Below are 12,777 nucleotides of genomic sequence, written 5' to 3' on the forward strand. Positions count from 1 at the left end.
ACAAAATCTGGAAAAGAAAGGAAGGGGGAAATCCTGTCATGGAAGCCGCAGTGTGACACAGTGAGTCACGCGGTAAACCCCTTTATCTGTCCATATTTGTATGCAGACATTTATCATAAAGACTCATTTGTCTGGTTCAAGGCTTCTCGTCTCCGCTACATCCTCGACACTGGGCCCCCACCGGGACTGTTCCTGGGCATCCAGTTGCTGCCCTTTGGAGATCCTGCATCCCTGGGTCCACAGGACAGACACCCCCCACCCCCCCAACCCCCTACCCCCCCGCCACACCTGTGCTCTAGCAGATCACAGAAGGGGTGGATGTTGAGGTGGGCTACACGTAACCCTGGTTCTGGGAGTGGGTACTTAATTGCAGGGTTGGTCAGCCCACCAGCTCTCCTGTCTTCGCTGCCAGGGTGAGCTCTCCAGCATTGCCCTGCCTAGTTCACCCCTTGCAGTGATGAGTAAGGGGTGGGGTTGGTTCTCCTGCTTTCACACCCTCAGGGTTAGTGGTTCTCCCACACCAACACCTTCAGGGCCAGCTCTGTGTTGCCCAGGTGAGGTGTGGGGGCCGCTCTCTCCAGTGTTGCACCTGTGAGAGGCAGGAACAGCTCTCGGCTCTTATGACCGCAGGTCCAGCTCTTCCACGGGCCTCCAGCACTGATGGGCAAGTGGGAGGGGCATCTCTCTCCACCCATAAAGGGCAAGTGGGAGGGGCGCCTCCGCCCATGCTGTCACATAACAGATGCCTAATGGGGACTGCTCTCCCGTGTTCACAACTTCGGGGCTGGCTCACGCACACCTTCTGCCAACAGGGTCAGGTCTACTGTGCTGCCCAGGCGAGGTAGGTGGTTCACTTTCCCGAGTGCTGGAGCTGCTATGGGAGATGGATCAGCTCCTCCCACCATAAGTGGCAGAATCAAAGAGGGGAGGCACCTATCCCTCATCCTCACCACCACATGGCAGATGAGGGGTGTATGGCCAGCTATCCCACTCAGGGGTACCTCACCCTTGACTCTGTCAACAGAGTCAGCTCCACTATGGCAAGGAACAGGACCCACTTTCTGGAGAGCTGCAGATGGTAAGATGAGGGTCGTCTCCCTTGTCTGTGGCGGGCTGTTGACAGAGGTTTCTGTCCCGCCCGATCCTGCAGCCATTCAGTCCCAAATAAACACACAGAGGTCTACATTAAATATAAACGGTTGGTCTATTAGCTCAGGTGTCTTCCTAACTCCTATAACTTAAATTAACCCATAATTCTTGTCTGTGTTAGCCACCTGGCTTGGTTCCTTTTCTCAGCGAGGCATTCTTATGTTGCTTCCGCTCTGACTGGGTGACGACTGCAAACTGAACCTTTTCCCAGAATTCTCTTGTTCTGGTTGACCCACCTATACTTCCTGCCTGGCTACTGGCCAATCAATATTTTCTTAAACCAGTACAACTGACAAACCTTTACAGGATATAAGATTATTGTCCCACAGTACTCCCCTCCCCTTTTTTAAAAAACAAGACCTCTGAATCTAATCTCTATTTAGCTTTTTTTTCCTGACCATTATCCATAATAATTTGTAGCAGAGACAAACATCCATAATCCATTTTTGGGGGGAATATGGGCGTAGCTTTCCAGGCTACTTCCTGCTGGTTGGGGGTGCTGATAATATTCTGTGAGGCTTGATCATCTCCGCCAGCAGTCTTGAGGCTGTTCTGGATGTAGAACTCAGACATCTGGACCACCTCCTATTGGGGATTTTACAAGGGGTCTTCCTTGATCAAACCTGATTTTTCTTAACAGAATAAATCCACAGCCTCTCATTTCCTGTGGAAACAAAAGCAAAACCTCTTCTCCAAGGTAACATATCCTTTGACTTAAATTTTGAAGTCAAAACATTTTCAAAATAGATATGTCAGATTAATGCAGCAGCATTTATAATCAAATGTCTTTTAGCAGCTGTTGCTCCTTCCCAGCAGTCAATCAATTCAAAGACAACACAATAACATACAGTATCCAGATTTTGTGTATTTTCCATCTTTATGTGGTTTTATTTTAAAATCTATTTCTTTTCTTTTTAATTTTTTTTCTCTGTGTATTTTGGCTGTCCTTGAACTCACAGAGATACACCTGCCTCTGACTCCCAAGTGCTGGGATCAAAGGTGTGTGCCACCATACCCAACTACTCTCTCTCTCTCTCTCTCTCTCTCTCTCTCTCTCTCTCTCTCTCTCCCTTTCTCTCTCTCACTCTCTCTCTCTCTTTTAAAGACTATCTTTTTTTCTTTACTCTCCCAAACCTACAATATTTTTAAACACACTGTAAACCATTTAGAGGGATTTTTTTTTGTCTGAATCTATCTTTACTGTATATCTCCCTTTTTCTGACTATGTGAGTCTTTAATTTTCTAAGCGATATGGCAAGGATTAAAACCGTGGCTTTGACAACTGGATCCACCCCATTCCTTAGCTTTCTGAGAATCTAGCTTCATGGTGGAGGTACTGGCAGGAGCCACAGCTTAAATATCAACCAACAAAGTAATGAAACACCAGCAAATAGTTTACAATGTGTAGAATCAGCTGGGAATCCTGATTTCACCAAAATGAGAGTGGGCCAAATAGGGAAACAAAAATCAAATCTTTGTTAAAAAAAAGAGGAATTTGGCATTGGTAATTGTTCTCGAGAAGGAGATCAGCCCAGTCAGACCCGTCTTGAGATGATGGAAAATGAAGTGGCTGGAAAACAGCTTAAGATCAAAGAACTAACTTGAGAACGGGAAAACAGGAGAGCCACCTGTGGGCCTCAAGGAAAACAAAGGTTATACAAAGTTGAAGCCGCTGTTAAGCGAGAGATGGCATCATCTCTCAGCTGATAGCTAACCTGCAGCAGGCAAACAAGGAAAAGGAAGCGACAATAAGAGAGTTTTCCAAGTTAGCAAAGTAAAAAATTACGGATTGAATTCCAACATCTTGAATATACAGAAGTTACACAGACCCAGTTGGTGTGTGAAACGGTTAGACAAAAACAGGAAGCAGCAAGGTCACTTAGATGCCTAGAAGAACTCCAGGAGCGACTTCAGGATGAGTCCAGCGCCAGAGAGCAGCTGGCTGTGGAGCTAACAGAGCCAAAAATATTGGTGGATATTCAGATAAAAAAAAAACTTGCTTTTGAAAGAGAAATCCAGGGAAAATCGTATGCGATAGATCATCTAGAGCAGCAATTGTTACATGCGAACCAGAGACTGCAGGGACTGGAAGCTGAGCAACAGCAAGTGCAGGAGGAGAGAGAGCTGCTGTCCAGGCAGAAGGCGGCGATGAGAGAGATGGCAGGCCCAGTGGAGCAGTGGCCGATAAATGCTGCGGTTGCTTCAGCTCCAGGAGGATTTCTACAGGAGACAGAAAAGCTAATGAGGGAAAAACTCCAAGTAAAATGTCAAGCGGAAAAAGTACGCAGTGAACTCCAGAATCAAGTTAAAATTCTCAAAATAGATGTCGAAGAAAAGATCGGTCAGCTCATAGAAATGGAGCAGGAGAAAAATGCCGAAGTAACAGACCTCAGGCAGCAGAACCAAGCCCTGGAGAAACAGAAAATTTGAGAAATTTTTTTGAAGAACAGACAGTGCACAGGAAACACGAAAGAGATTATCTTCCAAATGGAAACACAGAAACTGTGTTAATTAAATCACTGCTTGGCCTATTAGCTCTAGCTTCTTTTTGGCTAGCTCTTATACCTTAATTTAACCCATTTCTATTAATCTGTGTATTGCCATGTGGCTGTGACTTAATGGGTAAAGTTCTGTTCCTGGCGTCTGTCTCCTGTGAGCTACATGGCTTCTCCCTGATTCCACCTCCTTTCTTCCAGCATTCAGTTTAGTTTTCCCTGCCTAGCCCTACTCTACCCTAGGCCAAGGCAGATTCTTTATTCGTTGACTAATAAAAGCAACGCATTTACAGAAGGACTTCCCTCAACAGTAGGTAGTGGTGGGGGCAAGGGATAATGGGGAGGCATCTCTCCCATGCCCACACTGCTGCATTATGGGTGAGTAGAGGGGACAGCTCTCCCACACTTAGGACTTTGGGATGGCTCATCCTCACCTATGCCAACAGGGTGGGCTCTATTGTGCTGCTCCAAGGAGGTGCAGGGCCTGCTCTACTGAGTGTTGCAGCTGGCCAGGGGCAGAACCAGCTGTCCCACCTCAGGTATTGATGGGGGAGCACTAGGTCACCCCTACTTATGTTCTCAGGGTTGGCTCACCTCAGCCCTCGTCAACCGGGTCAGCTACATTATGCTGCTCAGATGAGGTGCAGGCCTGCTTCCCCAATTGTTTTAGCTGGAAAAGGGGTCAGTTCTCTGGCCTTCTGAAGGTGGTGATTGGGAAGGGAGAGGACATCTTTCTCTCCCTCCTACACCACAACACAGATGAGGGAGGCTGTACCAGTTATTGGTCTTTGTTTTTAAAAAGACCACAGAAAGCAATCCAACTGACAGTTTTGCTAGGGTAGGGGACTGTATTTACACAAGTAGTCATTTAGAAAAACCTCTATGTAATGAAGATTATTTCATTTCATTGAACATTTTTAGATCAGGATACCTACAATATCTAAGCTATTCTGCAAGCTGGGGATATAGTATTAGCTGTTGCTAAGTCTCCAGTGTCTAATACAGTTTGTGCTATAGCAGATAAAGAGACACGACTCATTTTTTTGTTTATTTTTTTTAGTTGTTGAAAAAAATTTCCGCCTCCTCCCTGTTTCCCATTTCCCTCCCCCTCCTCCCACACATCGCTCCCTCCCCTTCTTCCTCTCCCCCCCACCACTCCATTCCCCCTCCCTCTCAAGAATGAAGAGCAGTCCAGATTCCCTGCCCTGCGGGAAGTCCAAGGTCCTCCCACTTCTATCCAGGTCCAGGAAGGTGAGCATCCAAACAGGCTAGGCTCCCACAAAGCCAGTTCATGCATTAGGATCGAAACCCAGTGCCATTGTCCTTGGCTTCTCATCAGCCTTCATTGTCCGCCATGTTCAGAAAGTCCGGTTTCATCCCATGCTTATTCAGTCCCAGTCCTGCTGGCCTTGGTGAGTTCCCAATAGATCAGTTCCACTGTCACAGTGGGTGGGTGGTCCTGACTTCCTTGCTCATATTCTCCCTCCTTCTGCTCCTCATTTGGATCTTAAGAGATCAGTCCGGTGCTCCAATTTGGGTCTCGACTCATTTTTTTATAGAAAATTCTGCTGTTCATCTCTTCTGTGACTATTTCTTCCTGCCGGACCTCACATCTATCCCTCTCACTGCCTCTCCTCTTGGTTTGCCTCCTGGCCAGTGGCCCAGAGCTGCCCTGTCCTCCCAGAAAGGAGTTGCTAGGGTGCTGCGATCACCACAGACATAGCTTCATGTTGAGCAGTTCCATACATCAGCACATCAGGGGAAACCGACATCTGAGGCTCTGCTTGAAGATGCTTGAGTGTGTATCCTGACAGGGTTCCTAGAATAAGATTCTCAGTTAAATTCGAATTGCAGACAAATAACATTTTACTGTTGGTGTTTTAAGTGTGGTGCGCATATTACATGGTCTTTTTTTAATGTGTCAACCCAAATGAAGGGTAAACTTTGAACAAGGAGATGCAACATAAAATTGAGCTAGTAGATATATCATCCATTCATTTCCTTCAGATGGAATGTTCCAAAGTACAATTCGGCAGACCTTCGTGGTAATACCCTATGAAACCAAGCAATTAACTATACATGTTCAAAAGTCGCAGCAAGTTTAGGATCATCTCTTCTTCCCCTTCTCTGTTCCAAATAAAGTGATGACTGCTGTGTGTTTATGGAAATCTCAGGAGACAGAGGAACACGAGTGAAAATGAAGTATGAAATAAATGATGTTTGCAGTTTTAGGCATAAGACCATTCAAGCTCAAAGTCCAGGTGTGTTGAGTTGAGAGATCTGACGACAGTTTCATAGGAATCAAATTTATAGTAGTAGATATTAGCATAGCAATTTAATGCCTGACACTCTGAAAAATACCAGTGTTGTACAGGTGATAATACCACCATGGCTTTAACTAGATATAGTGTATTCCTTAGTCTGTTCATTAGAACTCAGATTTTAACTTAAAAGATGGTGGGATTTATTATGGACTGGATTGTATCTTCCAAAATTTGCATGTTGAAGTTCTAACCCCCACTATCTCAGAGCATGACTGTTTTTGGAGATTGATCTTTGAAGAGATAGTTGAGGTGAGGTCGAATGGATGAGCCTTAATCCAACATGACTGGTATCCTGTTGAAATTAGAATATAGGCATGGACAGAGGGAAAGCCATGTGAAGAAAAGGGAAGAAAAGAACAAGTCGAGAAGAAAATTTGCACAAACCTCGGTCTCAATCTTTCAGCCTCCAGAACTGCATGGAAATCTCTCTTTTATAGCTACCTGATCCATGGCGTTTGTTATTACAGACTTCAGTAACAAATACAAGAACCATGGAATCAAAGCAAGTGAAATGATGATACAACTTGAGTCACTAATGTCATGGTGAATCCTACTTTACAATAAAGACCTGTATCATGTAAATCCCAACACATAGTTGATACTTCCAAGTGCTCAGGTGTAAGGGAAGACTGTTCTGTCTACATAAATATGATATATTTTTTTAAGTATATACTTAACTTTCTTCATTACTTGTAAATGTACAAATTGTATGTAGATTGATATATTAAAACTTTGTCTTGGTTCTAAGAAAATAATTCATATCGTCATGATGTTAAAGATCTGCGGGACTGTCAACATATTGAAACATTTCTATTCTCAAGGTGGAACTTATTTCTCATATTTTATACTATTTATCTTTTGTTGAAGTAATTGAACATCTCAATAGTCCTTTTATCCATTTGTGTCTGCATTATTATAAATAAGGAACAGCCAGGCGGTGGCGGCACACTCCTTTAATCCTAGCACTCGGGAGGCAAAAACAGGTGGATCTCTCTGAGTTTGAGGCCAACCTGTTCTACAGAGTGAGATCCAGGACAGGCTCAAAGGTACAGAGAAACCCTGTCTAGAAAAACCAAAAAAACAAAAACAAAGTTGGACTGTTTGTTGATTTGCCAGATCGGAGAACCCATTAGTGAAGAATTTAGTGTTTTTTGAATTTGAAGTTCCCACCCCAGGCCATACTAGACATCCAACACCAGGGGTTCCAACATTCTAGACAACCACTCTTCTGCCTGAAAGCTTCCCAGCACTGTACGATGCCTCATTTGTTTGTATAACTGTCACGTTCGGCCACTAAAGTACAAAAGAGGTAAAAACCTGTGAATTTAGGCTAAATTGACCTGTTCTATCTTTGGGAGAAAGCTTAAGAGATCGGCTTTCGACAATGTGCCAATCACATGCCTCGGACCGCATCCCACAGCCAGCTCTACTCGTCCGCCCCTCACAGGCACTGATCAAGCAAGGGCCGTCGCCGCCAGACTGAAACTCTTGGAGCAGACCGCGATCTCACTCGCTGGTGTCCATTGCACTCTTACCATTGCACACCTGCAGACCACCGTTGACAAAGTTTGGCTCTCCCGGCTTCCGTAGGCCCCGCCCCTAGCAACGCTCGGGCTTGTGTTAACGACTGGGGCGCGCTGCGCCCTGGTCCGCGTGTGGGCAGCGGCAGCAGCTGGGTGTCCGCCGCCTTGCTGAGGCGGGGCCCACGGCCGGCCGCACTTTCCCGGTCTGTCGCCTCCCTAGCTCCGGTGGCGCTTCGTGACATCCGGCGGGTTCGTGGCACACCTAGGACCGCAGGCTCCCACCCCCAGCCATGTCCACCGTGGAGGCCATGGCCGCGGCCGACGCCGCCGAGGCGGGCGGCAGGACGAAGTCCAGCAGTCCCCGCGCGATCCCGGTGATTGGGGTGGTGACCCCGCATGAGGATATGCAGGTACCGTCGGGCTGGGCAGCAGGAGCGGGGAAGGGCGTGAGGTTCCGGGGCAACCGGGTGGAATCCAGGATCAGGGCGAGCCTGCGGGATGGAGAGGAGCGGAGTTCGTCCCGGGGGGCCGGGCTGCTGGCGAGGGGGGCTGGATGTCGTCAGCCAATCTGTCTGGGGACTCTAGCTGCGTGGTCCTCCTGGAGAGACTAGCTGCTCTTTGGATTGTGGCCACGAAAGGAAGGGATCCTTCTTGGTGACATTTTATTTGATAACCAGATCACTTTTTTGTGTTGGGGTTTTGACTGTAGATCCGTTTTAAAGGGGCGTACCCTTGGTATAAATATATTGCTGCTGAAGCTTGTATTCACTGGTAGGCAGATGCTGTTGGAGAGCTGGGGACAGGACTGCTTTTCTTTATTGTGTTTATATTTAGTTTGGGGTTTGCTTTTGTTATAAACGCAAAGTTAAGTTTTTAGAGTTGGGTTGAGAACCCTCTCTGCCTTACCCAACACTAATGGTGTATGTGTGTGTGTTGGGGGGGGGGGGCTCTATGGGAATTCCTGTTGGGGCTTCATAAGTCTCAAGCTGCGTCAGGAACTCTGTCTCCTGCGTTCACGTCCTGGACCCTTGGAGAGTTACTTGGGAGCAGCCAGTTGGCTGGGGACTTCTGTGGGAACTGGGTTGAGGTCTCTGGAGGCAGTCATGCATTTATGCAACAGCCCACAGAGTACAGCATTTTTACATAAAGAGAGAGTGCCAGGGGAATTTACCTCATCAGTTTTGTGGAGGTATTCCAGTACAAGAGCCAAGAAGTGTAAGCGACCACGGTCTCTCCACTCCCTGGGCCACTTTATTCCTAGGTACTGGGCACTAAGTAGGTGAGTTTGACTCTCATTGGTTTGTTTGGGCAATGATTAATTACATGAGACAGATGAACAGGGGTTTACAGAGAGAAATACTTTCAATGGATCGCTGCAAAAGAAAAAGTCTGCAACATAGGAAGTAACATAGCTGTATGTGTCTTGTGTATTTGTCTCCCCTTCACATTTTTAGAAAGGACTGCAAAGGGTGGGGAAGGAATTTCTACTTAAATAAATGTAATGGAAAACAATTTAGAATTAGAAATCTCAGTGGTCTACCCTTGGATTTTTTTTTTTGTAATTGTTTTACAACTTTTTCTTTTTCTTCCTTCTTCCTCTTCCTTCTTTTGGTGTTTTGGCACATGGTTTCTCTCTCTAACCCTGGCTGTCCTGGAACCTATTCTGTAGACCAGGCTGGTCTCAAACTCACAGAGCTCTGCCTGCCTGTCTTTGGAGTGCTGTGATTAAAGCGTGCACCACCACAGCCTGACCAGGCACTCGGGTTCTTTGCTCACTGTGAGGCCTGGTGTTCCTAGTAATACTTAGTGATAACCTTAGGCCCTCTGCTCAAGTCAGCAGAGAAAGACCTTTGGACACTTAATATTCTCAGTTCTTTCAAAACAGTCCACTTTGGCTTGCTCTCAAGAGACAGGCACACCACAGCTTAGGAGCCGTGAAGTCAAAGGCAAGTGGTGGTGCTAATGGAGACGACATTAGTACTGGCGTCCATTGTATTAAGCTTAGTGTAAGTCCTGGGACTGCTCAGTGAGTCTGCGCACCAGAGAGCCTGGCTTCCAATCCTCAGGATCCCCATGGTAGGAGGAGAGAACGGACTTCTCAGCTTGTTCTCTCGCCTCCACACCTGCCTCCCCATACAAAATAAAAAAAGTAGATGTAGAAACCTTTTAAAATGTTGATTGTAAAATCTCGTACAGCTGAAATAGTGCACACAGAAAGCATATAGAGTGCCCCCTGTGCTGAAAAGATGCAATTATCACTGCCGTTCTTTCTTCAGGGGGGCAACAAAAGCTTACAGTACCATCTGTCATTAAAACTTACGGAGTCTCTGAAATGTTAAAGTAGCCGCCAAAGATTTCCTGCTATAAAGATGCTATTTTATCAACCTATTTTTTAAGTGCTGTCTTATTGTAGATCAAAATTTGAAGCATTTAAATCACCCTAACCTGAGTATATGTATATATGAGAAATTGGCTTTTGAATAGTTATCTAGGAACAGATAAAATATGCATGTTATTTTGTACATATTTTATGTACTTGTGGTGTGTGTGTGTGTGTGTGTGTGTGTGTGTGTATGTTTAGGGGCATTGGAGCTGGTCTGCATGCCACAGCACCTGTGTGGAGGTGAGAGGACAGCTTGCAGGAGTTAGCTCTCTCGCGCCTGGGTTGGTCCCAGGTATTGAATTCATGTTATCAGAGTTGGAAACAAGTGCCTTCACACTTTAAACCTTCTCTCCAACCCTGTTCTGTGCACTTAGAAGGGCATCCTTCTCTTCAACAGCAAGCGACATTAGTCAGCATAGAAACAGCCTTTGCAGGAGGCAGGGGTAGCTGCCATACTCTCCAAACCACAGTCAGTTTCCTCACCGTAGAATGGAATTATGGGAAAGGTAGAGTGTAAGTCTGAAGGCAGTTGTAAACAGGGGAAATAGTGGTTTCCGAATCTGGAATTTTGGTTGTATGATGTTTTATTGTTGTGATTTGCATAGACATTCTACTTGAGCACTCTAAGTGAAACTTTTCTGTGTAGGAATTTTGGCTTTGCTTACAAGAACGGTTCTTAAAGGTTTAAGAAAACTATTGTTTTTTTTTTTCAGATTTTAAAACAATAAAATCCCCTAGAATTTAGTGATCAGTTTTTAATTATTTCATTTGGTGAAGTTGCTTTTCTTTTCCTTATTGATTCTTTATGGGGTTCACATCATACGTCCCGATCCCATTCATCTCTGCATCCCTTCATATCTGCTCTGCCCTTGCAGCCTCCGCATCCTTCATGTCTACTCTGCCCTTCCAGGCTCCTCCACAAAATACAATAGCTTTTAAAAGAAAAACAAAAAACCCAAACCAACCAAACTAACGTACAAAAATGTCTTGTGTTCTTCATCTGTGAAAGAGATTTGTAACTCCTTTGTCCTGCAATTATTTAAGAAAGATTTGTGGAGCATTTAGCAACATGCCCATCACATGCATTGTACGAATCCCTGTAGTTTTGTTGATGGCTCTAACCACGACAGCTTTCCTTTCTTTCTGCTATTGTTCTTGTTAAACTTTGATGATGTTTACAGGGTAACTAAACCTTCATGAGGTCTGGTGCTGTGGGGGCTTTCCTAGAAATAGTCCCAGGGCTCTTGGCTCTGGAAGGTAGCGACATTGGGCAGTAAAGATAAAGTCCTTGTTTTCTGAGAAAGAAATAAGAGCAACGATGCACTTTTCCTTGCTCAAATGGAGATCAGGAGCATCTGGTTGGTTACCCTGTGTCTGTTTCATATGTAGCTCCCCGCCCTCGTTCTGAGGACCACACATCCCCTTAGAGCGGAGCTTCTCACACTCAGTGTGTGCATGAAGAACACGGGAGCATGAAGCGCAGACTGGAGGAGCCTGCAGCTCCGGGCTGGACCTCCGTGTTCTCCTGTCCTCGCAGATTTCCAGGAATGCTGGTGCTGTTAGGTGAAGGACCTATTATTTCCCACTCTGGGTAGCAATTCAGTGCACTGTAGCGCTGGGAAGGTATAAACCATGCTGTGGAGTTTCATAACTAATTCCTGGAAAGCTCGCCAGAAATAGTTTCCCGTGTTTCCAGTTGCAAAATAACACTGAAGCACAATTCCAGCCCTCCCCCAACTAGATCAGGTAAAGGTATGTTATGAAAAGTAAGAGGCTGCAGGTGGCGCTTCGAAAGACCTGCGGCTCTCCTTTTCTCTCACCACAGACAGCATCAGTCCCAGACCGCCAGTGCTCTTAGCCTGTCCGTTGGCTCACATCTATCTCCGCCCAGTCTGCTGTCCTGAGATGCCGTGTCACACGTTGTTCTGCTTCTTCCTTCCCTAGACACTTCAGTTCCTTTCAGGATACTGTTGCTCACCATAACTAATATGATTGCCTCAACATTGTTTACCTTCTCTAGGCTTTTTCCTATTCTATAAAACCGGCCTGTATTGGTGAGTATTCCCAGAACGTAGATGGCCATCACAGTCTTACGAGGAGCTTTTGGGAAACACTGGGCATGTCTGGGCCCTACAGCATGTTAAATCAGCTATAATCACCAGTGTATGGCCTTACGGTGCTCCCTCCAGCCCCACAGAAACACCAGAACCATTGAGCTGCCGCTGAGCTTAGACAGCGCTGGCCTGGGAAGCCTGAGTCCCAGTTCTCCCTAAATAGCTGATTCACTGCTTACGTCACTTCCGAGAGGGCAGGATCTTCCGCAGCATTTTTGGTGTAATACCCAGTACAATGCTTAAGAACATAGGAGCTGACGTTAAATAGTGCCCCTCCCCCCGACTGTCCCAGCCACACAACTGTCCCCACATTGTGCTCCTGCTAGCTCAGGTCAGCTGTTTCTGTGGGTGTCCCCATCATGGTCTTGACCCCTTTGCTCATATTATCGCTCCTCCCTTTCTTCAGCTGGACTCTGGGAGCTCAGCCCAGTGCTTAGCTGTGGATCTCTGAATCTGCTTCTCTCAGTTGCTGGATGAAAGTTCTATGGTGATTATTAAGGTAGTCATCAATGTGATTACAAGGGAAGGTCAGTGCAGGCATCCTCTTCACTGTTGCTTAGTATCTTAGCTGGGGTCCTCCTTGTGGATTCCTGGGAATTCACCTAGTGCAGATGTCTTGCTAGCCCCATATGGCTCCCTCAACCAGGATATCTCTTTCCTTGCTCTCCTTCTCTGTCCTTCCCCCATCTCGGCCATCCTATTTCTTCTTGTTTTCTTCCCATTCTTTCTTCCCTCCCCTTCCCCTTCTGCCCTCTCTTCTTCCCCCACCCATGATCCCAATTTTCTCAG

At 46.1% G+C, this 12,777-nt stretch overlaps 2 protein-coding genes across 5 annotated transcripts in view; one reads left to right on the forward strand and one right to left on the reverse strand.

Moving 5' to 3' along the window:
* Positions 1-5,248: 5,248 nt before the first annotated feature.
* Positions 5,249-11,957, reverse strand: LOC142839836 (uncharacterized). The gene is made up of 3 exons (XM_075956211.1): positions 11,886-11,957; positions 7,504-8,024; positions 5,249-5,463 (listed from the first exon to the last, which is right to left on the reverse strand). Exons 1-3 carry the CDS (start codon positions 11,955-11,957, stop codon positions 5,400-5,402), a joined length of 657 nt encoding a protein of 218 aa, XP_075812326.1. The 3' UTR covers positions 5,249-5,399.
* Cfap69 (cilia and flagella associated protein 69) overlaps positions 7,588-12,777 on the forward strand; it is a 73,380-nt gene continuing 68,190 nt past the window's right edge. For 3 of the 4 annotated variants that reach the window (XM_075956281.1, XM_075956278.1, XM_075956282.1), the window contains exon 1: positions 7,588-7,901. Coding sequence is in view for 2 of the 4 variants with exons in the window: in XM_075956278.1 (XP_075812393.1) it covers positions 7,782-7,901 (120 nt within the window). In the remaining 2 variants the exon portion in view is untranslated. The remainder of the gene's footprint in view (positions 7,902-12,777) is intronic. The other variant, XM_075956279.1, reaches the window with a different exon arrangement.

Source organism: Microtus pennsylvanicus, chromosome 22 (genome assembly GCF_037038515.1).
Source record: "Microtus pennsylvanicus isolate mMicPen1 chromosome 22, mMicPen1.hap1, whole genome shotgun sequence".
In the NCBI taxonomy this organism is placed as follows: Eukaryota; Metazoa; Chordata; class Mammalia; order Rodentia; family Cricetidae; genus Microtus; species Microtus pennsylvanicus.

What these genes read in the sequence shown, in the direction of transcription:
- LOC142839836 (XM_075956211.1), bottom strand. Translation starts at nt 11,957, where the DNA reads ATGGCCATCTACGTTCTGGGAATACTCACCAATACAGGCCGGTTTTAT. An exon ending in TAGGAAAAAGCCTAGAGAAG is followed by an intron (nt 8,025 to 11,885) that starts GTAAACAATGTT and finishes CCTCGCCAGCAG; the next exon opens with CCCGGCCCCCCGGGACGAAC. An exon ending in TGGTCTGCAGGTGTGCAATG is followed by an intron (nt 5,464 to 7,503) that starts GTAAGAGTGCAA and finishes ATCTTATTCTAG; the next exon opens with GAACCCTGTCAGGATACACA.